General features: G+C 45.4%; 1 protein-coding gene across 12 annotated transcripts in view; it reads left to right on the top strand.

Annotated features, from left to right (window-relative positions):
- Positions 1–20,573, top strand: part of LOC143923442 (interferon-induced very large GTPase 1-like) — an 80,417-nt gene extending 59,844 nt beyond the window's left edge. For 5 of the 12 annotated variants that reach the window (XM_077447116.1, XM_077447113.1, XM_077447112.1 and 2 more), the window contains 4 exons: positions 913–1,008; positions 1,530–1,586; positions 8,431–19,095; positions 19,538–20,573. In XM_077447116.1, coding sequence (XP_077303242.1) covers positions 913–1,008; positions 1,530–1,586; positions 8,431–12,932 — 4,655 coding nt within the window. In that variant the 3' untranslated portion in view covers positions 12,933–19,095; positions 19,538–20,573. The remainder of the gene's footprint in view (positions 1–912; positions 1,009–1,529; positions 1,587–8,430; positions 19,096–19,537) is intronic. The other 7 variants (XM_077447119.1, XM_077447117.1, XM_077447111.1 and 4 more) reach the window with 3 other exon arrangements.
- The last annotated feature ends 7,254 nt before the right edge of the window (positions 20,574–27,827 follow it).

The raw sequence follows: 27,827 nt of genomic DNA, 5'->3' as shown, positions 1-27,827 counted from the left end.
CCTCTTGGCGCTGGCAGCATGCACAATATGGCCCTACCTGTTATCAGCAGCTAACCGAAACCTCCTGATTGCTGCTTACGATCAGGAGGTTTCTGATCTAGTGACAGCCAATCAGGGCGGTTATGTGATCATAAACCCAGCCCCACCTCCCGGCATCCTAAACCCCTGGGAGGCACCATCCCCAAGGGGTTAAAGACATTCCACCTCCGATCCCTACCACCACCATGTCTTTTTTCCCTATAACCTTATGCACAATTCACATGCTCGCCTAGCCATCAAATCCAGCATTGTTCTGCTGTGATACAACGCACCACCGCCACACACTGGGTCCCATGCCGCCATCTTTGTTGCTGACATCATTGAGAACCAGCTGCCTCTTCCTGGTCCAGGCAGCTGGGCCGAAGATATCGAAGGAAGGTTGACCGCACTCCAAGCTTTCAGAAAAAAAATTTGCTTTATTGATTAAAATCCACAAAAAAAAAGACATCGTAGACCCACGATGCAAGGAGACAGCAGCATGCTTAACGCGTTTCATGAAAAAAAAAATTGCTTAGTCATAACTGTATGGAGCTGGAAGAATTCTGGGATATGTGACCTGCATATCACAGGAGGTTTTAGAGCACAGATTTGAATGGCTGCCGGGTGGCAGGGTGAGCTTACAAAAAATGTAGGGGTGGAAGTGGTGGTGGTGGGGTGAGGGGGGTGTTTAGAAAGCAATGATGCAATAATCTAATGTGAGAAGATCCACTTAACTTATAAATCGCAAAGAGGCTGTGTCATACCATCACACTTTATCCGTCATATCTTTTTAAATGTTAGGCTACCATTGTGCTGTGATGTAAATGAATGAAAATGTAAACTTTAAGATAACAACATAAAAAAATGGACTGGTATTCTGATTTCACTTGTAAGGTGACTATGAAGATATAAGAAAGCGTACTTCAGAAGTAGACAATGGCCATACTACATGGCAGCCAGATAAAGGAAAGGACATCGACCTATTTACAGGTAAAAATATTAATATAGCCCATAGCAATAATAATAACAATGATAATATTATAATAATAATAATATTGACCACTCTGGACTTTTATGCTCCACTTTATTGATATTATATTATTATATATATTTTTTTTAAGCACATTATTAGAGCCTTAGGCTCTAATTGGCTTTAAAAGGGGTGGGCCCTGAGTCTACCCACTTGTGTGACATTAGCGAAATAATATTTGCTAATGTATTCCTGCTTCTCTTCCCAGCCAATCAGGATTGGACAGGGAGTCTCAGGGCCCGCTTTCCTGTTCGGCCGGGAGGAAAAGCAATGGCCTTGGCTCTTCCCTCCACAAGCTGCGGGCCATGTCCAGCGAGACGAGGAGCAGCAGGTAGAGGGGCAGCAACAGCCTCTTCACATATATTATACATTCACATCATTCCCTATTCTCAAGGAGCTTACAGACTAAGGTCTCTAACTCACACCGATACCAGGGCCAATTTCGACAGGAGGCAATTAACTTACCATCATGTCTTTGCAGTGTTGGATGAAATCAGAGAACCTGAACGAAAGCCACGCAAGCCAACGCACACTCCAGGTAGGTAGTGTTATGGTTTGACCCAATGACCCTAGTGCTGCCAAGCTGAAGGGCTAGCCACTACGCCATTGAGCTACATGTTTTTTTATATATTATACATAACAGGAAATATTACATTAAAGAAGTGTTTAAAAAAAAAAAACTGTTGTGATAGAGGGATGTGGGCAATTGGTCACATGACTAATGTTAATATACTGGTCACATGATCCTCCCCAGAATATCTTCAGAGACAGACATTCAAACTGGACTAGCCAGTCAGCAGCCAGTGGTGCAGCTCCACTTCAAGGGTGTACTTTGAGTTTTCTAGATTTTAAGCTTTAAAGCAGAACTAAAGAATCTTTGCTTATTCATGTACGCACTCTAGACATGTGCAGACTAGAATATTTTGTTTCGTTTTTTCGTTTTCGTCCGTAAATTTTATTTATTTAGTTACTCCCGAAATTCGTTTCTATTTATTTCATTTTTCGTGCAAAAATTGCATTCGTCCGAAAATCCACATGAATTACGGTCGAATCTGTCTTGGAAGGCTTATGGTATCTGTCGAATGGATAAAGAAGATTCGATGGAGCTGCTAAACTATATAGCCTATAGGCGGAGCATTCGATTGCCGAAATGTACGATTGCAGTGTCGTATAGTTGCGACGATCCCGTGGAATATTATTATAAACGTGCAACGATCCCGTCGAATATTATTATAAACGTGCAACGATCCCGTCGAATATTATCATTATTTTTTTTTAATTTACTTCCCCCACCCAATTCCAGTATCGTTTCTCTCTGTCGATTCTGTTCTCTCTATGTCGAATATTTACTCTCTGTCGAAGCTTTTCTATATAATAGGACTAATAGAGGTAAACGAAACTTAGGCACATTCGACCACAGGTTCAATAGACATATGGAGTCACGTCGAATCTCCTATTCTATATCGAACTGTTGTAACAACGAAAACGAAAAAAAGCATTTATTTATGTCGGATCTTTCGTTTTTCGGAATCTGCACTTTCGTTATCGTTTGTCAAAACGAAAACGAAAATACCTGAAATTCGGACGAAAATGCATTCGGACGAAAACGAATGCACATGTCTAACGCACTCTAGATCAGTGGTTCTCAGCCTGCCTGGTACCTCTCTTCTCCTGGTCCTCCATTCAGCTGTATATAACCTAACCTCCTACAGTGCCTTCCAGCTCCCATAGTGCCACCCAGGGGCGTACCTAGAGCATTTGGCACCCGGGGCGGATCCTATATCTGGCACCCCCCCCCCACCATAAAATGTAAAAACACCCACCGTGTCCCTTGCATACCTCTGCATCCTTCAATATCTTTTTGTCACTACTGTGTACCCCCCCCCCCCTCTCCACAACTGCACCTCTGGACCCCTTTACATTACACAGGACCTTGCACCTAAGGACCTCTTTACATTACACAGCCCCCTGCACCTTTGGACCCCTTTACATTACACAGCTCTTGTACCTCTGGACCCCTTTACATAACATAGCACCCTGAACCTCCTGACCCCTTTACATTACACAGCCCTTGTACCTATGGATCCCTTTACATTACAAAGCACCCTGAACCTCTGGACCCCTTTACATTACACAGCACCCTGCACCTCTGCACCCCTTTACATTACACAGCCCCTCACAGCTCTGGACCCTCTGCATGTTACACAGATCCCCTACAGTGCAGACCCCCCTCCCTACCATACAGACCCCCATCTACAGTGTAGACCCCCCTACAGTACAGAATCCTCCCCTACAGTGCAGACCCTCCTACAGTACAGACCCCTCCATCCTATAGCGCAGACCCCCCCCCCTACAGTGCAGACCCTCCTACAGTACAGACCCACCCCCCTACAGCGCAGACCCCCCTACAGTGCAGACCCCCCTACAGTACAGCCTCCCCTACAGTACAGAATCCTCCTACAGTGCCAAATCTTCCCCTACAGTACAGACCCCCCCTACAGTGCAGGACCCCTTCTACAGTGCAGGACCACCCTACAGTGCAGGACCCCTTCTACAGTGCAGGACCCCTCTACAGTGCAGGACCCCTCTACAGTGCAGGACCTCCCTACAGTGCAGGACCCCTTCTACAGTGCAGGACCCCTTCTACAGTGCAGGACCCCCCTACAGTGCAGACCCCCTACAGTGCAGACCCCTACAGTGCAGGACCCCTTCTACAGTGCAGGTCCCCCTTCTACAGTGCAGACCCCCTTCTACAGTGCAGGACCCTCCTACAGTGCAGGACCCCCCTACACTGCAGACCCCCTACAGTGCGGGACCCCTTCTACAGTGCAGGACCCCTTCTACAGTGCGGGACCCCCCCCTACAGTGCAGGACCCCTTCTACAGTGCAGGACCCCCTACAGTGCAGGACCCCTTCTACAGTGCAGGACCTCCCTACAGTGCAGGACCCCCCTACAGTGCAGGACCCCTTCTACAGTGCAGGACCCCTTCTACAGTGCAGACCCCTTCTACAGTGCAGGACCCCTACAGTGCAGGACCCCTATAGTGCAGGACCCCTTCTACAGTGCAGGACCCCCCTACAGTGCAGGACCCCTTCTACAGTGCAGGAACCCCTTTACAGTGCAGGACCCCCCTACAGTGCAGGACCCACCACAGTAAAGAACCCCCCTACAGTGCAGGACCCCTTTTACAGTGCAGGACCCCCCCTACAGTGCAGGACCCCCCTACAGTGCAGGACCCCCCTTGCAGAGCAGGACCCCCCTACAGTGCAGGACCCCTTCTACAGTGCAGGACCCCCTACAGTGCAGACCCCCCCTACAGTGCAGGACCCACCACAGTAAAGAACCCCCCTACAGTGCACAGCCTCCCCTAAGGACCCATAGTGTACCTGGAGCCTCAGGCAGCGGCATTGCAGGGTGGAGGTGCGAGCAGCACCCGAATGGAGTGTCACCTGTCGGCTCAATGATCCGGGACCCGGCGCAATAATCCCCTTCTCTCTGTGGTCATGTGACTCACGTCGCACCGTTCTGATCAGTCTTGGGCAGCGGCTGTCACTCACAGCCGAGCAGAGTGAAGCCGCCTCCCCCTCCTTGTCTACACAGTGCTGTGCATGGAGGAGGGGGAGGCGGCTTCACTCTGCTCGGCTGTGAGTGACAGCCGCTGCCCAAGACTGATCAGAACGGCAGCGCGACACGACCACAGAGAGAAGGGGAGCCGGGTCCCGGATCACTGAGCCGGCAGATGTCACTCCATTCGGGTGCTGCTCGCACACCCCCCCCCCTGCAATGCCACCCACTGCCAGTGCCTCGGGCTCTCTCTGTGTGGGCTGCGAACCCGAGGCACGGCTGTCTGACACTTCAGTTGCGGAGGGGGGGGGGGGGGCGCTGGCCTGACACCCCCCCCAGTGTGTGGCACCCGGTGCGGCACGCCCCCCCGCCCCCCCACTTAGTATGCCTCTGGTGCCACCCAACCTTCCATAATGACCCACGGTGCCCCAGGGCTCCCCTTAGCCTAGACCAGTGATGGGGAACCTTGCCACTCCAGATGTTTTGGAACTATGTTTCCCATGATGCTCATCCAAGCTGCAGTGTACTTAAGCATCATGGGAAATGTAGTTCCAAAACATCTGGGGTGCCAAGGTTCACCATCACTGGCCTAGACAGTGCCCCCAACCTCCCAGGGCTCCCAGCTCCCTCCAGAAACTGCATCACTGCTGGGCCACCAAGTGTTCTGCTGAGTCTGTGGCTACCAAACCACTCTATAATCCTCATTCCCCACCACACTGGCACCCAGTAACACCCAGAGTCTTCTAGCATTTCAATACATGTTTTTTATTCCCATAGTTTTATCGCGTGGGTGTGGTCTTTATTTTTTACTGTTGGGGTTTGGAAGGTTTTGGAAGAAATTACTGAGCCCTGGTCTCAATAATGTTGAGAACCACTGCTTTAGAAGAGTTAAAAACAGTGCGTGCATGCAAATCTTTGTTTTTCTTCTTTACTCATATTTTATATTATCCACATGCTGTCTATCCCATTACCTCTCCTCAGTATTAGTGGACGGTGATGAAGGAGGTGCTACCATGTAAATGAAGGTCGTTTCTTTACCTGGGTGGACCCCATTCTGCCCACTTTACTTCTCTTTTATCAGCCCCTTATTGTTTTATTGAGCGCAGCTGTCCATCAACGTGAAAGGGAAGCACAGAACTGGGCTCTTGTGCTCTGTCACCCTTATGCAAATGTAGGAGAGGTATAGCAATCCTTTCAATAAGTTTTTATTGATTATACATAGATGCAAACAAAGTAACAAGAACATTGCTCAGATTTACAGACAGTAGTATAATGTCACCCAAAAACATTTGCTGACCCAGAGACCAAAAATAGGACCCAAGAAAAAAAAAACAAATAATAATATTTTTCCCAATTCAGAGCTGCCGGGTCTAGTCATCTTACTAACAATAAAACTGCAATTAAATGCACTAAACATCCATACATTCCCTCCCCGAACCAATCTGAATCCAGCTAGGGGGCATGTTCCCAAGCCCCGACACCCCTAAAGGGAGCTAACTGTGCCGGAAACCCAAAAACCCAACAACCCCCCCATGTCGGAAACCCTAATAGAGTACCATAAACCGTCGACATCTGGAAAGAGTATCACTGCTCGGAGCTTCAGATGTGGCCAGGGGCGTAACTATAGGGGGTGCAGCAGTCGCGACCGCAACTGGGCCCTGTGCTGCAGGGGGCCCATGCAGCCCCCTCTACATATGGCCGGCAGCAGCATAGGCAGCTAGGGGTACCAGTGCACTATGCACGCGGGTGGCTGGAGTTGGAGGGTGACTAGCAGAGCTCCATGCTCAACTATCACGCTGGCTGCTCTTTAGTTGTGCATTCCCCGTATGACCTGTGTCCTCGGCTGGCTCCTCAGAGTACCCCTCTCCTGCTCCATGCATTGCCGCTCAGTCTGATGTCTGTTCTCCCCAGCCAGAGTTGAGAGCTGCCCTGGAGAAAAGGACCTCATCTCTTCTGGGGACGGGGACTCCATCCTGCCTAGGGACAGTCCCCCAATGGGGCACCTAAAAATAAAAAATAAAATAATAATAAAAAACAACTGATGCCAGTGGTGGAACTACAGGGCTCACAAAGGTCATACCTGTGATCACGTCCTGGAGTTCCACTGCCGGACTCAGAGGGAAGGGCCCTGGCTGGGGTTCAGGGGGGGGCCCTTCATGGTTTCTTGCATCAGGGCCCTGAAGGTTCTAGTTACGCCACTGGATGTGGCTAGTGTTAAAATGTTAAAATGTGGAATAACTTGTAGAGGAGAGGGAGAGCCGATAACTTGTCTGTAGTGACACGATTTTATTTTGACACACCAAACCTCTCATAACCTGTGTGGTAACATAGTGAACCTGCGGTGAGCAATGTTGAGTAAAAGAGACCTAGAGTAGGTAAACAACAGAGAATAGGGAGAATAAGTGATAGAGAAAGAAGAAGAAAAAGAGGGGAGCTGTACTGAAGCTTCCGATGAAGTGGTTCTCACTCATCCGCAATCAGACTGGTGGCACGGCAGCATGCGTAGACCCCGTAAAGGTAGCTAGACCAGGGAGCCCACACTGCCTCATGTCTGTCTACTGTGTCCAAGAAGATACTGACCGTTTTTTCCTGGGCCATAATTCAGGATATCTTCCGCTTGACCTGCCGCAAGGACACCGTGGGTTGCTTCTAAGCCCGCGCAATTGTCAGTTTAGTTCAGATTAGTATAAACCTAATCAGATTTGGCATTAATTTCGGAATTCCTGGTTGGGGGAAATTAAGTAAGGCATATTGAGGCGATGTGGGAATGGGTATGATCGAAATCTTCCTAATAATGTGGAAGACAGATTCCCAATTTTCGGGCATTCCCACCAAATGTGTATCATAGAGCCAATATGACCGCAATTGCGGAAAGGTATAGCAATCCTATAACCTCTGAGATGTGCAACCAGTAGAGGTTCAGCCAAGAGCCTGAAGAGCAGCTGGCAAAGCTATTAGGAAAGCCGCAAGACATGTGGCTTTGCCAGTATGCATGTATGCTCTATTCTTAAAGTGGTTGTAAAGTCGGAAGGTTTTTCTTTTATCTTAATGCATTCTATGTGCTGAGATAAAAATCTGTATGTGTGCAGCAGCCTCCCTCATACTTACCTGAGCCCTGTATCTATCCAGCAATGTTGCAGGAGTGTCTCAGCTGCCCGGGACTCTCCCTCCTCATTGGCTGAGACGGCAGCGTGGGGCCATTGGCTCCTGCTGCTGTCAATCAAATTCAGTGAGCCAATGAGGAGAGAGAGGGGGTGAGGCCGGGTCATGGCTCCATGTCTGAATGGACACAGGACACTGTGACTCTTATCTTAACTTTATCTTAATGCATTCTATGTGCTGAGATAAAAATCTGTATGTGTGCAGCAGCCTCCCTCATACTTACCTGAGCCCTGTATCTATCCAGCAATGTTGCAGGAGTGTCTCAGCTGCCCGGGACTCTCCCTCCTCATTGGCTGAGACGGCAGCGTGGGGCCATTGGCTCCTGCTGCTGTCAATCAAATTCAGTGAGCCAATGAGGAGAGAGAGGGGGTGAGGCCGGGTCGTGGCTCCATGTCTGAATGGACACAGGGCACTGTGACTCAGCTCACGTGCCCCATAGCAAGCCGCTTGCTGTGGGGGCACTCAACAGGAGGGAGGGGCCAGAAGCACCGAAGAGGGACCTGAGAAGAGGAGGATCCGGGGCTGCTCTGTGCAAAACCAACTGCACAGAGGAGGTAAGTATCATATGATTGTTATTTTTAACTAAAAAAAATGAGACTTTACAATCACTTTAATTATCCTTATTTACATCAGATTTGTATTCTTTCTTTTTAAGACTGGATAAAGAAGATATTTCTCGAGAAGCTCATGGCTTTAGATGTCACTGCAAGAAACATTTGTTCTTCGGACACAGACATGGATGAATGCTTTGATTTTAACAATGAGGACTCTGATGATTCCATGGATTCTGATACCTACAACCCTCTGGATGTCTTGTGCGATGTTCTTCATGACTCGGATACCTTCTTACAACAAGAGATTGTCTCCAAAATGTCCATGTTGCAGTTCGCCCTCCCTCTGCTGCTCCCTGATGATGATGATGATGACAGAACATCGTATACCTTCATGTTGTGGGCAATGAGAGACATTGTAAAGAAGTGGAAACCACAGTCATTAGTGAACAGTACAGGGTTTGAAGAAGGCAACTTAGTTAACATTTCAATGCCCATTTTTTCTTTCTTCAGACTGGGAACGTGCAACTTATCAAAGTCAAAGATTCTAAATCAAGTGTTAAGTCCTCCTCAGTTCATTCAAAATTATTTTGTCCACAAGGACATGCCTGGTGGAAATGCCCAACGCCAATGCTCCGATGGGCTTGTGGAAATGTCTTGCTATTTTCCAGCAGGACGTGGACACTCAGATATTTTTCCAGAACCTGTAAGCTTCATTAACCTAAGAGGGGATCTTGAGCGTCACTTGAAACAGTTTGATTTATTATCAGGGGTATCATCAGCTGTGTTTGTGTTTATTGAGAGTATAAAAGATAACCAATATGATCTCTTATCAAACCTGGTAAGCCAAAACCCACAATTCTTCTTTATTGTAAATGTAGAATCTGAAAAGAGTGCAGCAGATATTATTAAATTCTTTCAAAATTTATCAGAAACACATAACATTAAGAAAGAGAAATTTATTGTTAAAAGCAGAAAGGTCAATGACACACAATTAGTCAAGACTTTACAGTCAAAGATAAAATCCCTGCTAGTAAATCCCATGAAAAACTCTACTCTAGAGAAAATTGCTGAAAGAGCTTCTGAATCAAACTTCAATGTTGATGAGAATTTTAGGGGATGTAAGAAAGCAAGGGAAGCCGCAAAGACAATCACCAGTCAGATAAAGAATGTCCTGGATTATAAAAAGAAAACAATGAAACTCCAAGGTGATCTTTGGAAACAGCTGACTAAGATTGAGAAGGAATTGTGTAGAATGAGAAACTTGGAGGACAAAGATGTGGAAGAATATCAGTCACAGCTCCGGGAAGACCATTTCCAGCTCCGTAAGCAGCAAAGAAACCAAGAGATGGCGTCTGGTGTGAAGCAATTTCTGGACGCCCTGAAAAGATTTACTCAAGAAGAGCGAAAAGTATTCCTGAAGTGGCTGAAAATACAACTAGACAAACTCGGAAGACATCAGCTTGCAAAATTAAATGATGAATACCGAGAGCTGTTGACAGATGTATCATCAAATGCCCAGGCCTTTATGGAAATTGATCAGAAATTAGCTGATGGTTCGCTAGGCGTTGAACATTTTATACGCGAGTTGGGGCAGTTTTATGAAGCAGAACATTCTATAGGGAAGAAAAAAATGATGAGTTTCTCAAAAATAGCTGCTAATCTGTTGTTGGATGGGTTCCCACTGGAGTTGATAGATGGAGATGCCTCCAACATACCCATGACGTGGATAACCGATGTCCTGAGTGAGCTAGAAATCATAACACAGAAAAACTGCACAGTTAGAGTAATTACTGTCCTGGGAGTGCAAAGTACAGGGAAGTCCACCCTTCTGAACACCATGTTTGGCTTGCATTTACCTACATCTAGTGGTCGTTGCACACGAGGAGCCTTCATGACTCTCCTTGATGCAAAAAAGAACTTTCATGAGAATCTGGACTGTGACTATGTTATGGTTATTGACACTGAAGGATTAAAATCGATGGAACTAGCCTCTCTTGAGGGTAGTTATGAACATGACAATGAATTGGCGACAGTAGCAGTTGGGTTAAGCGACATCACCATAGTTAACATGGCCATGGAAAATACAGAAGAGATGAAAGACATACTTCAGATCGTAATCCATGCCTTTCTTCGGATGAAGGAAGTAGGGAAAAAGTCCAGTTGCCATTTCGTGCATCAGAACGTGAGCGACGTGTCCGCTCATGTGAAAAACCGCCAAGCCAGAGAAAAATTTCTCGAACAGCTGAATGAAATGACCAAAGTATCTGCAAGAATGGAGAACAAAAGTGGAGTCAACACCTTCTCTGACATCATACACTGTGACATCGAGAGTAACTCCTGGTATATTCCCGGATTGTGGCATGGCATTCCACCTATGGCTTCCATTAACTATGGCTACAGTGAAAATGTTAAGGAGCTAAAAAAGTCTATAGAAAAGTATCTAAAGTCTATGCCGGGAAAACCACAAGATATCAGACAGTTCACAGAGTGGATGAGGAGTTTGTGGGAAGCAGTGAAACATGAAAAATTTGTCTTCAGCTTCAGAAACCGCTTGGTCACCGAGGCCTACAACCAGCTTTGCATCCAGTACTCAGACTGGGAATGGAGATTTCAGAAAAACAGCCATGACTGGATGATTAAGACAGAAACTCTGATCTTTAACCTATCATCTGATCAGTTAGGATCTAAAACTTGGGACAGGATAAAAAGCGAGATGAACAGTTTATTGGACAAAGAAGAGCATGTCATGGCTAGTTCTCTAGAAAAGTACTTTAGGGATGATTGTGACAATGCCCATCTTTTGGAGATGTTTAAAAGTGATTTTTTCCAAAGCATCAAGTATCTCAGAGAAATCCTTAAAATTGGTCTTCTTGACAAATGTGATCTGACAATCAACATCCAAAAAGAGAAATGCCAGATCCAAGCTGTACAAGAGAGATATATTGGAATCATAGAAGAAAGCGTGTCAGACATCATGGACAAAATAAGAAAGAACGAGTACTCAGTAGACGAAGAACAGTTAAAGGGAGAATTTGAGATGATATGGAGAAAAGCAACATCCACTTTACCACCGCCAACGTTAAAAAAACGGGACATTGACCTGGCAATCATTCAACAGCTGAAAGAAGACATGAAGTGTGATGACAATAGTGTTTTTCTAACTAAACTTCAAAATCTAAATCAATATAAAGGAGAGGACTTTTCTATTAATAGAAACTATCTCCAAGTTGATTCCAAAGGAGAAAGTGATTGTGCAAAAGATCTTGCCTTGTCTGTACAGAGAAAATGTAAAGAAAAAGTAACAGAAATGGCAAATTCCAAGACTGACTTTAAAGAAATGTATTCTCTTGAACTGCTGAAAATGATAAATAATAACCTGAACCAGTATAACTTTAAAAATCTTCGGACAACCAAATTGTTTGAGCTGGATCTTAAGCTTTGGGTTTTTGGAAATGCGGTCGTGATGTTTCAGAGAATGCATGAAGAATTTGTCCTGCGTAATGATCCACAAAGCTACCTAGAGGAGATGAAACCTCAATACTTCGACACGTTCATGAACATGTTTAAAACAAGGAATGACTGTCAAAGAAGGGCTAAACAATTATGTATGGTGTCTTTAACGCCAGCCATCCTGGACCACATCAACAGGTGCCTTGGCAAAGAGATCGTGGATGACATTCTCCAAAAAAACGGCCCTCGGGAATTCAAGAGTCGGAAAATCTTACAACGAGAGGTGCTCAATACATTGCTTAATGATGGCTCTCTTGAAAACTATGCAGAATACATCAACAGCTATGAAGGTTTCATGAAAAGGTGGATCTCACAATACCTTACTGAGCATTATAAATGCCGAAATACTATTCGTGTATTGCAAACAAGTATTTTGCAGAGTGTTTTGAGAAAAATAAAACAAGCTCTTCAGGATAAAAAAACTCTTCAAGCCAAGACTATTTATGACTTCTTAGCTGAGTTTTGTAACGTTTTGAAGGAAGAACTGGTCATTTCACAGAACAGTATGAAAGTCGTCATTTTTGAAAACAATTTGAGTACTATTGAGCAGTTTGCACATGAGATTGAATTGCACCTATCTGTTTTAGAAAAACTGGTAGAGAAAAACATAAACTCACGAAACATAGAAACAATATTTTTCAATTTGACACTGAAACCTCAGGATGAATTGTTCAGGAAGGTGATCGGATGCGGCAAGCAATGTCCTTTCTGTAAAGCCCCGTGTGAAGCTGGAGGAGGGAATCATAAAGAACATTTCGCATCTGTCCATAGACCGAGAGGGCTAGCCCAACATGTCAATGAAGATACAAAAGCTCTTGACCATTCCATATGCTCTTCCAACGTCATTTCTAATAAGACTTTTAGGAATGCAGAAGGGAAGCCCCACCCTTACAAAGATTACCAAAAATGTTACCCAGACTGGGCTATCTACCCTGACACAACTGCCGGTGGCTCGGATTACTGGAAGTTTGTTCTGATGCAGTTCAATTATTCTTTTGCCAAACTGTACAATGCCAAACCGGCCAATCTTCCGGAAGACTGGCACAAACTGACAAGGGAAGAAGCTCTCAAGAGCCTGAATAAAACCCAGTGAGCCAAGAATATATAATTATATATTGTAATACAGATGAATCACTAATTCTCCAGCCTTAGCCCTTGTACACACGGTCGGAGAATCCGTCGGAATGTGTCCTATCGGACCGTGTCGTCGGATAATCCGACTGTGTGTGGTATGCATCGGACTGATTCCATCGGAATATCCGTCGGACCCAATTTTCCAACATGTTGGAAATATTTCCCGACCAACTGGGCCGGTCGGACATACTCCGATCATGTGTAGAGAATTTTGATCGGACCAAGTGGCACGTATGCTCAGATCAAATTCCTACATCAAAGCTATTGGCTACTAGCCTGAACGTAGTCCCATCGTAACAAAATTACATCATCACGTTCTGAAAGATCGGATTTTTCGCCAACTTTGTCCGACCGTGTGTATGCAACAGTTTCGGACAAAATCAGATGGGCAAAATCTGACGGATTTGGTTGTGGAAATCTCCGACCGTTTGTACAGGGGCTAAGAGTGTACAAGTGAGGATAGGGATATAAGAACAGCCGTTTCTGGTATAGGTTCCACACCTCTGATTCTCATCCTTGCTCTGGAACAAGTAGGGTAATGCCGCGTACACACGATCGAATTGTCCGGCGCACTTAGTCCGCCGGACCGCATTTCACCGGACAATCCGATCGCGGGTGGGCTTCAGCAGACTTTTTCAGCGTAAAGCCCGGCGGACTTAGAAAGTAGTTGACTTGGGTTTCAGCGGACAATACGTTCGTGAGTATGCTAGTCCGGCGGACTAAGAATGACGCATGCTCAGAAGCAAGTACGAGAAGGAAGCTATTGGCTACTGGCTATTGAACTTCCTTTTTCTAGTCCCGTCGTACGTGCTGTACGTCATCGCGATAGCAAACGCCGGACTTTCTGTGTGTCCGTGTGTGGCCAAGTCAGTTCGGTAGAAAGTCCGCCGGATTGTTTGCCGGACTAAGTACGCCGGATAATTCGATCGTGTGTACAAGGCTTAAGTGTTTATATTTTATGGAAAAGCTGCTAGTTCCAGGCCGGTAGATTTCTAGGTAACAAAGTTAGGATAAAAAAGAGATAAGCCTGGGACCTGCACCTGAAAAAAACTAGCCAGGATACGCAGATTATTTCTGTTCTCACAAGTTCTTTTAAAGGTCTGCTACCTTCATCAAACAATGATTGTTCAATTATTACATTTTTTTTAGTACATTTGTCTCTCTTAGGGTCCTTTCACACGGGGCGGATCAGTTCTGATCCGCCCCGTGGATATCCGTTTGCTCAGCGGGGATCACTCCGCCGATCCCCGCTGAGCAGGGAGATGACAGGTCCGTCTCTGCATACTGCGCAGGGACGGACCTGTCACAGCGCCGCTCTCCCCTATGGGAGATCGGATGACGACGGACCGCAGTGCCCGTCGTCACCCGATCCGATCCGCAGACGGATGGAAAAATAGCTTTTTCCTCCGTCACACTTTTTCGGATCGGAGCGGGTCGGATGTCAGCGGACATGTCACCGCTGACATCCGACGCTCCATAGAGCTCTATGGAGCACCCGTTCAGGTCCGCCTGAAAAACTGACAGGCGGGCCTGAACGGGACGTTAGTGTGAAAGAGGCCTTAATCTATATAAAGTAAAAAAACAAAAAAAACAAAACAGATATATAGGTGGTTAATATTAATAGCACAAACACATAAAATGTTTACAGCAGGGTCAGGAGGATAAGGCTCGTTAGCACCTAAATGCTAAACGCTAAACTTTCATATTGTTCAGTCCCATTTTATACATTTCTCTTGAGCCCACCTACCATTCCATATATATATATATATATATATATACACCGATCAGCCATAAAATTATGACCACCCACTTAATATTGAGTATGCCCCCCTTTTGCTAAAACAGCCCTGACCCATTGAGGCATAGACACCAAAGTAACATCGGCATGAATGGCAGGACGGAAGGTTTCCCAGCAGAACATTGCCCAAAGCTCTGCTGACTTGCCTTCCTTCTTAGATCGCATCCTGGTGCCATCTCTTCCCCAGGTAGGTGATGCACCCGGCCATCCACATGATGTAAAAGGACGCGTGATTCATCAGACCAGGCCACCTTCTTCCATTGCCCCGTAGTCCAGTTCTGACGTACATGTGACCGTTGTAGAAGCTTTTGGCTGTGGAGATGGGCCACCATGGGCTTCACAACCACATGCACAACAAACTGCGATGTCCATTTTTTTTCTCTTCTTTCACCACATCAGAGCTACATAGTTACATAGTAGGTGAGGTTGAAAAAAGACGCAAGTCCACCAAGTCCAACCTTTTGTTTGTGCTTTTATGTCAGTATTACATTCTATATCCCTGTATGTTGTGGTCAACATCAACCTCAAGGACAACATTTTCACTGCCTAATCTATCCCACCAATTTTCAGATGCCATTGTAAAAAAGTTATTCCCTTTACTTGTCAGTGGTCATGCAATGCTATGACTGATCTGTGTATATTGCATTCAAAATGTAGTCAGACCCCCTTTCACTTTTTTTCAATTTTGATATGTTGCAGCCTGATACTACAGTTGTTTACATTAGTTTTTTTTTTTCTCATTAACCACTTGACCACTGGGCACTTAAACACCCTTAATAACCAGACCAATTTTCAGCTTTCGGTGCTCTCGCATTTTGAATGACAATTACTCAGTCATGCAACACTGGACCTATATGAAATTTTTGTCCTTTTTTTCACACAAATGGAGCTTTCTTTTGGTGGTATTTAATCACCGCTCGGTTTTTTATTTTTTGTGCTATAAAAGAGAAAATACTGAAAATTCTGTAAAAAAAATGAATTTTTCTTTGTTTCTGTTAGAAAATTTAGCAGATTAGTAATTTTTTCTTCATAAATTTTGGACAAAATTTATACTACTACATATCTTTGGTAAAAATAAGTACAAATTGGTGGATATTATTTGGTCTTTGTGAAAGTTATAGAGTCCACAAGCTGTGGTGCCAATATCTGAAAATTGATCACACCTGAAGTACTGACGGCCTATTTCAATTCTTGAGACCCTAACATGCCAGAAAAGTACAAATACCCCCCAAATGACCCCTTTTTGGAAAGAAGACATTCCAAGGTATTTAGTAAGAGGCATGATGAGTTTTTTGAAGTTGTCATTTTTTCCCACAATTCTTTGCAAAATCAAGATTTTTTTTACTTTTTTTTTCACAAAATTGTCATATTATCAGTTTATTTCTCACACGCAGCATATGCATACCACAAATTACACCCCAAAACACATTCTGCTATTACTCCCGAGTATGGTGATACCACATGTGTGAGACTTTTACACAGTGTGGTCACATACAGAGGCCCAACATGCAGGGAGCGCCATCAGGTGTTCTGGAGCACCCAGGACAATTCTGACATTTCTCTCCTACATGTAAAAATCATCATTTATTTGCTAGAAAATTACATAGAATCCCAAAACATTATATATGTTTTTTTTAGCAAACACCCTGGAGAATACAATGGTGGTCTTTTCAACTTTTTATCTCGCACAGTATTTGCGCAGTAATTTTTCTAATGCTTTTTTTTGGAAAAAAAACAGTTTTGTGCTTAAAAAAAAAAAAAACACAGTAAAGTTAGCCCAATTTTTGCATAATGTGAAAGATGAAGTTATACCGAGTAAATAGATACCTAATATGTCACTCTTCAAAATTGCACACGCTCGTGGAATGGCGCCAAACGTAGCTACTTAAAAATCCCCATAGGCGACGATTTAATTTTTTTTTACTGGTTATATGTTTTGAGTTACAGAGGAGGTCTAGGGCTAGAATTATTGCTCTCGCTCTAACGTTCGCAGCGATACCTCACATGTGTGGTTTGAACACCGTTTTCATATGTGGGCGGGACTTACGTATGCGTTCGCTTCTGCATGCGAGCACATGGGGACAGGGGCGCTTTAAAAAAAGCATTTTTTTTATTGTTCATTTTACTTTATTTATTTTAGTTTGACATTTTTTTCCCCAAAAATAATTTTTTTGATCACTTTTATTCCTATTACAAGGAATGTAAACATCCCTTGTAATAGGAATATGGGGTGACAGGTCCTCTTTACAGTGAGATGTGGGGTCAATAAGACCCCACATGTCACCTCTAAGCTGGGAAGCCTGAAAAAAAAAAAAAGATTCTGGCTTTGATCGTATTGGCGATTGGGTAGAAGCACTGGAGGGCGGCGGGAGGGGGGGGGTGTCTATGGCTGGGTATTGCAGGGTATCACCGACTATGGCTGGGTATCTCAGAGTATGGCGTTGCAGAGCATTGCAGGGTATTGGCGGGTGTTGCAGAGCATTGCAGAGTGTTGCAGGGTATTGGCGGGTGTTGCAGAGTGTTGCAGGGTATTGGCAGGTGTTGCAGAGCATTGCAGAGTGTTGCTGGGTGTTGCAGAGTGTTGCAGGGTATTGCAGAGTGTTGCAGGGTATTGCAGAGTGTTGAAGGGTATTGCAGAGTGTTGCAGAGTGTTGCAGGGTGTTGCAGAGTGTTGCAGAGTGTTGCAGGGTGTTGCAGAGTGTTGCAGGGTGTTGCGGAGTGTTGCAGGGTATTGCAGAGTGTTGCAGGGTATTGCAGAGTGTTGCAGAGTGTTGCGGAGTGTTGCAGAGTGTTGCGGAGTGTTGCAGGGTGTTGCGGAGTGTTGCAGGGTGTTGCGGAGTGTTGCAGGGTATTGCAGAGTGTTGCAGGGTATTGCAGAGTAATGGCAGGGTACTGCAGAGTATTGCAGAGTAATAGCAGGGTACTGCAGAGTATTGCAGGGTATTGCAGAGTATTGGCAGGGAATTGAGGGGTTAATTTTCGGTGAGCAGCGATGTGGGCACTGCAGATGCAGCCCACATCGCTGCTGACACCGATCTCTTCCCCCTCCGCTGTACCGATCGGTACAGAGAGGGGGAGGGAGGAACCGGCGTCATAACATGACGCCGGTTTGTTTACAAGTGATCACTCCGTCATTTGACGGAGCGATCACGTGGTAAACGGCCGCGATGAGCGGCCGTTTACCGTGATTCGTGATGCGCCGGGTCCACTGGACCCAGCGGTCACGGATGCTCTCATGTGCGCACCCCAGGGGGCGCGCGAGAGCAGAATTCTGGGAGGCCGTTAATTAACGGCCTCTCAGAGTTAAACAACCGCCCTGAAGCCATTAATCGGCAATGGGCGGTTGTTAAGTGGTTAATCTACACCCAGGACCCCATAATAGCAAAGTGAAAAAAGAATTCTAGAAATGTCTGTGAATTTATTAAAACAAAAAAACTTAAATATCACATGTACTTAAGTATTCAGATCCTTTAGTAGTTTGTTGAAGCACCTTTGGCGGAAATTACAGCCTCGGGTATTTTTGGGTATGACGTGGCAAGCTTTGCACACCTGGATTGGAGGTATAGAAATTCTGTGACGGGGATCCGTTCAAGTGATATACAATAGTGTATATCAAGTGATATATATCAAGTGATATACAATAATGGTACCAGCATCCCAAAGGAAGATATATGCACAAAAATTTTGGAGGTAAGGGACTTTTGCGGCACCAAATATTGAAAATTTAAAACAAAGATTAATTAGAGAAAATATACTAAAAGTACTCCAAACCTGGATTGGAGGGTTTTTCGCCATTCTTCTTTGCAACTCCTCCCAAGCTCAGTCCGGTTGGATGGGGGCTGTTGGTTGACAGCGAGTTTCAAATCCCTCCAGAGATGTTCAATAGGGTTAAAGTCTGGGCTTTGGCTTGACCCCTCTAGAACATTCACAGAGTTGTCCCTAAGCCACTCTTGTATTGTCATGGCTGCGTTCCTAGGATCGTTGTCATGTTGGAAGGTAAACGCTCTGCCCAGTCTGAGGTCCTGAGCACGGTAGAACAGGTTTTCATTGAGGATATCTTTCTACTTTGCTCCATTCAGATTTACCTCAACCCTGACCAGTCTCCCAGTCCCTGCTGCTTAAAAACACCGCCACAGCATGAAGCTGCCACCACCATGCTTCACTGTTGGGATGGTTTAGGGCAGGTGATGAGCAGTGCCTTGTTTCTTCCAAACATAAGGTTTACAATTGAGGCCAAACAGTTCAATCTTGGTTTCCAAAGACCAGAGAATCTTATTTCTCACAGTCCGAGGGTCTTTCAGGTGTTTTTTTTGCAAACTCTAAGGCCGCGTACACACGGGCGGACTGTTCGCCCAACTTTGTCCGCTGAACAGTGTTTGGGCGGACAGTCCGCTCGTGTGTGGGCTTTCAGCGGACAGTTTCAGCGGACAGTTGGACGGACAAGGTTTTTCGGAATTTCCGAAAAACTGTCCGCTGAAACCTTGTTTCAGCGAACAGCCCGCTCGTGTGTAGGCTTGTTCGTCAAACAAAGTTGCGCGCATGCTCAGAAAGGATTTTCACGCCGAAAGCTATAATGCAGTGTATAGGACGTCGTATTTTTCGTCCCGTCGTACGTGACGTTCACGTCATCGCGCACGGTTTCAGCAAACTGTTCGTCCGTCGTGTGTGGCCATGTCCGTCCATGCTAAGTTTGAGCGGACTGTTTGCCGAAACTGTTGGACGGACAAAGTTGGGCGAACAGTCCGCGCGTGTGTACGTGGCCTAAGCGAGCGTTCATGTGTTTTGCACCGAGGAGAGCCTTCCATCTAGCCACAAATCCCAAATCGGTGGAGGGCTGCAGTGATGGTTGTCCTTCTGTAACTTTGTCCTATCTCCACACAGGATGTCTGGAGCTGACCATCGGGTTCTTGAGGGAGGGGGGGGGAATGAATTTAAACAATTATAGTATTAGGCTGCAACATAAAATAATTGAAAAAGTGAAGGGAGCCTGAATACATTATGCATTGTTTATAGACAGTACACTGTGTAGTTGTCTAAATAGCTCCAAGGTTTCCGACAGAGTTTTACTAGCAGAGACCACCAGGTTGCCCAACTCAACTGGCAACTACTGATGTTTAGAGAATTCAGTTACAGTAATCCAGAGATGCATGGGGGGGGGCTTTAGGAGAAGATCTTGAGCACTTAGGTTGCCGATAGAAAAAACTGTAACTCTAAGGGCCGGTTCACACTGCAGGCGATGCGAGGCGACACCGACTTGCCTCGCCGCGACCTGCCGCGACCTCAGCGGCAACTTGCAGATGACTTCTGTATAGAAGTCAATGCAAGTCGCCCCGAGGTCGCCCAGAAGTAGTACAGGAACCTTTTTTCTGAGTCGGAGCGACTCGAGTCGCTCCTCTCAGAACGGTTCCATTGTACAGAACGGGGGCGACTTGCCAGAGCGCGGCGAGGCGAGTCGTGTCGCCTCGCATCGCCCGCAGTGTGAACCGGCTCTAATCAAAACTGGTGCCATATGAGCGCTATGCCTATACATTCAATGGCATTAAATAGGTTCTTTGTCTTGCTATACCTAATGAAAATGTACTATAGAATAATGCATTCATATATAAGGTGCTGTATATTTGATCCAAGAAATGCTTATGATTAAACATAATGTATATATCATGGTGTATCGTTTTTTTGGCCTGTACGCTGATTCGTATGCAATCTTTGACAAGGATTGATTTTCATAGACAAATATTTCAACAAATCAAGAATTTTTGGTCACCCATGTGTATAACGATTGGAATAAAAAATTTGCTTTTCTTTTGGACTCTTGATGTTCTCCTCTATAAGTTCAAATCCAAAATTGGTGGTGGACCCAGTGTTCAGGTTTTAGCTATTCCCATACAAATCTGAAGTATTCGATGTGAATTGCCGAAAAACAGCCTAAACTTTGCTTGTGTGCTCACTAGCTGGTAAATATTCCAGGGAAATGTTTTATGCGACATTGTTTTATGAACTTTTTTTTATTCTTTTTTTTTTTTTGTGTGCAGATAGACACTTGGACACTTGAGGTTGATTTAATAAGACTGGAGCACTCAGAATCTGGTGCAGCTGTGCATGGTAGCCAATCAGCTTCTAACTTCATCTCGTTCAATTAAGCTTTGGCAATAAAACTTGGAAGCTGATTGGTTTCTATGCACAGCTCCCCAGTCTTAATAAATAAATTCATGTCTTCAGCTGCCATTGAGTGAATCTGGGCTCTCAATGTCCAAGGCATGCCTTGTCTCAATGTATGTCCCAAGTTTGGAGCTCTGTTGAACTAAAGATAGGGATCACAATTTTTCAGAGGTGCCTTGACACTCTGTTTTGGTGCCCCCTGGCAGGGTGACGCGGGTGCAGCCGAGGCATGGAGTCTAAGTGACCTTTGATCTTCATCAGAGCTCTTGATGGTGAGAATGGCCAGGAAGCCTAGTGGTCTCAGTTTTCTTTGCTGCAACTGGCACCAGGTAGCAGTCCTCGGGACATGCTGGGACTGTGACGTCATAAGGGGTGGGGTCACCGGGTGATGTCACATTCCTATATAAGTCGTTGCACATGGCATTACAGCAGGAGAGAGCGTCTTGTCAACATCGGAAGAAGAGAGAACAGGGAAGAAGGACGGAGAAGACCGGGCCACCACTAGTAAAAAAGCTGGATGAAGATAGCTGAGGAGCCTGGCATAAGAACCAGAGACCGGCAGAAGAGGCCGGAGAGTACGGATGAGCTTCGTGTTCGACTCGAACATTGGCTGTTCGACCGTTCGGCGAATACCAAACATTATGGACCGTTCGTGCCAAATTCACGTGGCGCTCACGGCCCACAATGCACTGCGCCATCGTAGTGCATTGCTGGCTCATGATTGGCCAAGCATGCACTGTGACCCTGCATGCTTGGCCAATCACAGCACCGTGCAGCGAGGAGAGCCATGTTTGGCCACAGGCAGGATGCCTGTGGCCAATCATAGCTCAGGCTATGTAGTACACGCCCCACACTATATAAGGCCGCCAGCACGGCGGCCTTGTGTAGTGTGTTGGTGTCTGTAGGAGTTAGTGGGTGTTCTGTGTACCTTCAACACAGTATACACTGTTCGTTATCGGCCGATTTTGCGTTCTTGCTCTTCTGTAGTGGGTGTTGTCTGCGTGCCCTGACCGCAGTATACACCGCTATATTCACCTATATAGCTAGCTATATTGCTCTTTTGTAATAGAGCTTGCAGTCAGTTGTAGGAGATTGTGCGTGTTGTCTGCGTGCCCTGACCGCATTATACATAATTATATCCACCTATACCAGTGCCACCAGCCCAATTTTTCAGACCCCGTTTAACAGGGGCATTTAATTACAATTTTTGATGCAATGCTTTGCAGCAGGGCTCATTCCTGCACTACAACTAGAGTATATGGGAGAGGTTGCAGTGTCGTGGCACCAGCACCAGTGCCTAAGGCCCAATTTTTCAGCCCCTGTTTAACAGGGGCAAGTAATTACATTTCTTGATATAATATTTCACAGGAGGGCCCGTTCCTGTGCCCACCGAGAGTAACTGGGAGGACTTATAGTGTTGTGGCACCAGCACCACAACCACCAAAGGTCAATTTTTCTACCACTGTTCAACAATGGCATGTAATTACAATTCTTGATGTAATCGTTCACAGCAGGGCGCTCCAGCGCCCACCAAGAGTCACTTTGAGGGCTTACAATGTTGTGGAAAAACCAACACCTTGTTCCGCCATTTCTGCAGAGCATATAGGGCAGGCCCCTACTTTCAAACATCCAACTTACAAACATCTCCTACTTGCAAACGGAAGGAGAAAACAGGAAGTGAGATGAAAAAAGATGGACGACAAAACAAATTATACAGGGGTGATAACCCTTCCCTATGTTTTCCAAAAAGCTTAAAAATTGATTTTTTGACTGGAGCTACACTTTAAAAATGTACCAGATCAAAATTACACACAGATTCTACTTAACACAACAAATCTACACAGTCCCTGTCTTGTTTGCACCGCCTGTATACTGCTGTTCTGAGTATATAGGGCCTGGGGGCCACACGTATTTCCTTTTTTTAATATGGGTACGGGTTCCCCTTAATATCCATACAAGACACAAAGGGGCTGGTAATGGGCAGGGGGGGCTACCCATGCCATTTTTCTCAATGATTTTCATCCATATTGCCGGAACCAGATATTACATTAAAAACGCAAGCAGTTTGAAATGACTTTTTCTCCGTTAAATGTCATTTTGTGCAGGGACTGTTCTAAACACGGGAAACACGTGGCACTTCACAGGCATACTACAGACACCCCCCAGGCACGATATTTAAAGGAATATTTAACTTTTTTTTTCACTTTAATCGTCATTAAAATCAGTGCTCCCGCCAAAACGGCCATTTTTAAAAACATTTTAGGCATTGACCCATGTCCCCTGGGACAGGAGCCAGGTCCCCAAACCCTTTTTAGGACAGTATCTTGCATATTAGCCATTAAAATTAGCACTTTTTATTTTGAACGTTCGAGTCCAATAGACTTCAATGGGGTTCTAAAGTTCGTACGAATTTGCGGTCCATTCGAAAGTTCTGGTAAGAACCGAACCGGGGGGTGTTCGGCTCATCCCTACCGGAGAGCGGGAGAAGAGGCCTGAGAGAGAGGAGGAGTCGGAAGAGACCCCCGAAGTCGGAGCTGCCTAATAAATTACTTTAAAAACCTGTTTAGTGTGTTTTTTTATTGACACTTTTTTCCCCTCAGGTGATTAGGTAGGGGTACGATGTACCCCATACTCATTCACATAGGGTGGGGGGGCCGGGATCTGGGGGCCCCCTTATTAAAGGGGGCTCTCGGATTACGATAAGCACCCCGCCCGCAGACCCCAACAACCAATGGCCAGGGTTGTCGGGAAGAGGCCCTTGTCCTCATCAACATGGGGACAAGGTTCCCCAAAGCACCCACCCCCCATATTGAGGGCATGTGGCCTGATACGGTTCATGGGGGGGGGGGCGCTCGCTCGTTTCCACCCCCTTTCCTGACCAGCCGGGCTGCGAGCTCGGATAAGGGTCTGGGATGGATTTTGGGGGACCCCACGCCGTTTTTTTAGCGTAGGGGTTCCTCTTAAAATCCATACCAGACCTAAGGGCCTGGTATGCTCTTGGAGGGGAAACCATGCTGGTTTTTTATTTAAAATTTGGCGTGAAGTTCCCCCTCGAGAGCTGATTATTCTGTGATTGGCCACGGCCAAAGTCGCCTGGCCTGGGGGCGACTTCAAGTCGTGTTGAAGTCGCCCCAAGTCGTGCTGTGATTCATCGCTGCTGAGGACGTCTCTGACGAAACGCGTACAGCGTCATTACGCATACCACGTCACTTCCGGTGCGCCTGTCCCGTTGGAGCGCAGCTGGAACGCACGCCGCTCGCTCAACGGAGTGTTTTTGTGCTGGTGAACCGGAACCATCACGGAATATAGGAGTCTTCTCTCTAAACAACGAAAGTATTCGTGGGGAGTCGTTTTGGAAGACACAGCAGATTGGTGGAACCCTCAATAAAGTGGAATACAGCTTACATTCGTACAACCCCTTAGGGGGTGAGTGGATTTGGTGAGTGGGGACCTTTGAGGGGGAATGAGCATGGAAGTCACGATTAAACAGTTATAATCACGAAAAGTCACTCTTTTGCCGTCGGGAGCAGAAATAATTTGCACAGTTGTGGACATTTGATAAAAGAATCACTGAGGACTTTATATATATTTTTTTCTCTCAAACATCTCTTTTTTTCACTGTTATGTTTATTTTTATTTTTATTTTTATTTAGAATTTTTGTCACTGTACAATTACTTTATATATATATAACCTTTTTTATACTTCTTCCACATATATAATTTTACATCATAACACTGTTATAATAGAAGAACTTATGAGCTATTTAAGGAAGGTGTAGGATTGTGGTATATATATATGTGTATATATATATATATATATATTTTTTTTTTTTTTTTTTTTTTTTTTTTCGGTATATTTATCACCTGGAGATACTTTTTTCTGTTTATTTATTATTTGGAGTATCTTATGTAGTTGGTTTTGTTTAAAACTGGGAGTCTACTGGGCATATTCCCGACACAAAGGGAAAAAGTTTGCTACATTTTTTGTTTTTTGTTTTTCGTTTATATTTTTTCTTTTCTTTCCACAGAAATGTTTAGATCTAGGGCCGGTTCACACTGCAGGCGAGGCGAGGCGACTCCGACTTGCCTCGCCGCGACCTGCCGCGGCCTCAGCGGCGACTTGCAAATGACTTCTGTATAGAAGTCAATGCAAGTTGCCCCCGAGGTCGCCCAAAAGTAGTACAGGAACCTTTTTTCTGAGTCGGAGCGACTCGAGTCGCTCCTCTCAGAACGGTTCCATTGTACAGAACGGGGGCGACTTGCGAGAGCGCGGCGAGTCGTGTCGCCTCGCATCGCCCGCTGTGTGAACCGGCTCTAAGAGTGAGGATGTTTTAGGTCACTTATAGGATTTAAAGCAGGGGTCCACCCTAAAGTGGACCTCCGCTCATCGGAACCCTCCCCCCCTCCGGCGCCACAATTGGCACCTTTCAGGGGGGAGGGGGGTGCAGATACCTGTACAGTACAGGTATTCTGCACCCACTTCCGGGATAGCTCTCTGCGGAAAGGGGCGTAGATTACGCCCCTTTCCGCAAGTCCCGCCCCTTTCCGCAAGTGCCCCGCTGCCTGCTGGGAAAACACACAGATCCCAGAGGCAGCGGGGACCGTCCTTATTGCGCAGCGTGGCTCGCGCATGCGCAGTAGGGAACCGGGAAATGAAGCCGAAAGGCTCCACTTCCTGATTCCCATACCCAAGATGGCGGCGGCAGCACCCGAGAAACGATCTACAGATCGGCTTCGGGTGCCGACATCGCGGGCGCGCTGGGCGGGTAAGTGTCACTATTTTAAAAGTCAGCAGCTGCCGTATTTGTAGCTGCTGGCTTTAAAAAAAAAAAAAAAAAACGCGGAGTCCCGGCGGACTCCCGCTTTAATATAAAATATTGAGAAACTTTAATCTCTCTGAACAAACAGTGAGGAATCTCTCAGCTTAAACACATTATTGAAAACACCAAGCACTGGGTGTACAATAGGCCTTGGGCCCAGAGAACGGTGATTAAAATAAGGATAGATTTAATTGTTGTATAATCTGAATGCAAATGTTTTTGAGGTAGCGCCGGTAGCCCACATTAATTATTCATTCTTTTAACACGGGTTGCTGAACACAGCCCGTGCATTTTTAGGGTGGCAGCAACCTCTAAAGATAAAAATAAATAATAAGGAAGAAACCCTCCGAGGACCCATAATATACACCTATAATCCTGCTTGTTGTAGTCCATCTCCTAAGCGCGGCCTTCTTTGTATAAATTGTGATTCATACTCAAGTCGTGTCCAAATTGCCTCCCATAGTCGCGCTGGAAGTCGCGTTGCCCCTGTGGGAATGGACTCTAAAGCTTCGGTCGGTCTGTACATTTTAGGAAAGTGTGTTTCAGTTGAAGAAATTCAGAATGTTTGCTTTTCTGCTCTAAGAATGCAGCAGAACCGGTCATTCTACCCAAATCTTACCGGAGCCCCATGACAGCAACCTGAAGTTCCACATTGCTCTGCGAAGTACAGAAACTTCTATTTGCATCGAAAAGATTCTACAAAGTATCACCAGAGAACCAGAGAGGGAAAAAATCCCAGAGAAGGAAGCTCGTTCTTGAAGAGAAACTACAATTATGATCCAAATTCTCCCTTTCGCACTCCAATTCATGTAAATATTAAAGTGTATGGGAACCCAATTACTAAAGGGGTTGTGCAGTTGATCTGCACATTAAATAACTATATATATATATATATATATATATATATATATATATATATATATATATATATATATATATATATATATATAAATGTCAAAAGTATTGGTACACCTGCCTTTACACACATGAACTTTAATGGCACCCCAGTCTTAGTCCGTAGGGTTCAATAGTGAGTTGGCTCCGCCCTTTGCAGCTATAACAGCTTCAACTCTTCTGGGAAGGCCGTCCACAAGGTTTAGGAGTGTGTCTATGGGAATGTTTGACCATTCTTCCCAGAAGAGCATTTGTGAGGCACTGATGTTGGACGAGAAGGCCTGGCTCGCAGTCTCCACTCTAATTTATTCTGAAGGTGTTCTATCGGGTTGCAGGCCAGTCAAGTTCCTCCACCCCAAACTCGCTCGTCCACACTATATTGCCAAAAGTATTGGGCCACCCCTCCAAATCATTTGGTGGAGGGGGGATTGTGGTGTGGGGGGTTGTTTTTCAGGGGTTGGATTTGGCCCCCTATTTCCAGTGAAGGGAACTCTTAAGGCGTCATCATACCAAGATATTTTGGACAATTTCCAACTTTGTGGGAACAGTTTGGGGATGTCCCCTTCCTGTTCCAACATGACTGCGCACCAGTGCACAAAGCAAGGTCCATAAAGACATGGATGAGAAAGTTTGGGGTGGAGGAGCTTGACCAGTGTCTTGACCTCAACCTGATAGAACACCTTTGGGATGAATTAGAGCGGTGACTGCAAGCCAGGCCTTCTCATCCAACATCAGTGCCTGACCTCACAAATGTGCTTCTGGAAGAACGGTCAAAAATTCCCTAAGGCTCCATTCACACTAATGTGTTTTTTGATGCCTTTTGCATTTCGCAGAAATGCAGGGAGTTTTTTTTAACATGGTTTCCTATGGAGCACATTAACATCAATGCTTTTTTGTGCCTCTGCATTTTTGGAAAGGGTCGGGGATTTTTTTTTACCGCAAAATACAGCATCTTGCACGTAATAGACTTCAATGGACTTGCATCCAAAACGCAAGTACTGTATTTTTTACCGCGATTTTGCCACGATTTGCAATTTGTATGTTATTTTTTTTTTTTTTTACATTGACTGTATAAAGGTGGTTGCTAAGGAGCGGGCCACGTTCTTAACAACTAAAGAGTTATCAGCTGTCAGCGGGCTTCCCTGCTGACAGCTGAATGTAAAATAAATATTTCCGGCTTAAA

The sequence above is a fragment of the Lithobates pipiens genome, unplaced genomic scaffold (genome assembly GCF_037356315.1).
Source record: "Lithobates pipiens isolate NorthernLeopardFrog02 unplaced genomic scaffold, aLitPip1_a1.2 Scaffold_22, whole genome shotgun sequence".
Lineage (NCBI taxonomy): Eukaryota > Metazoa > Chordata > Amphibia > Anura > Ranidae > Lithobates > Lithobates pipiens.
This window is presented reverse-complemented; position numbering and strand designations above follow the sequence as displayed.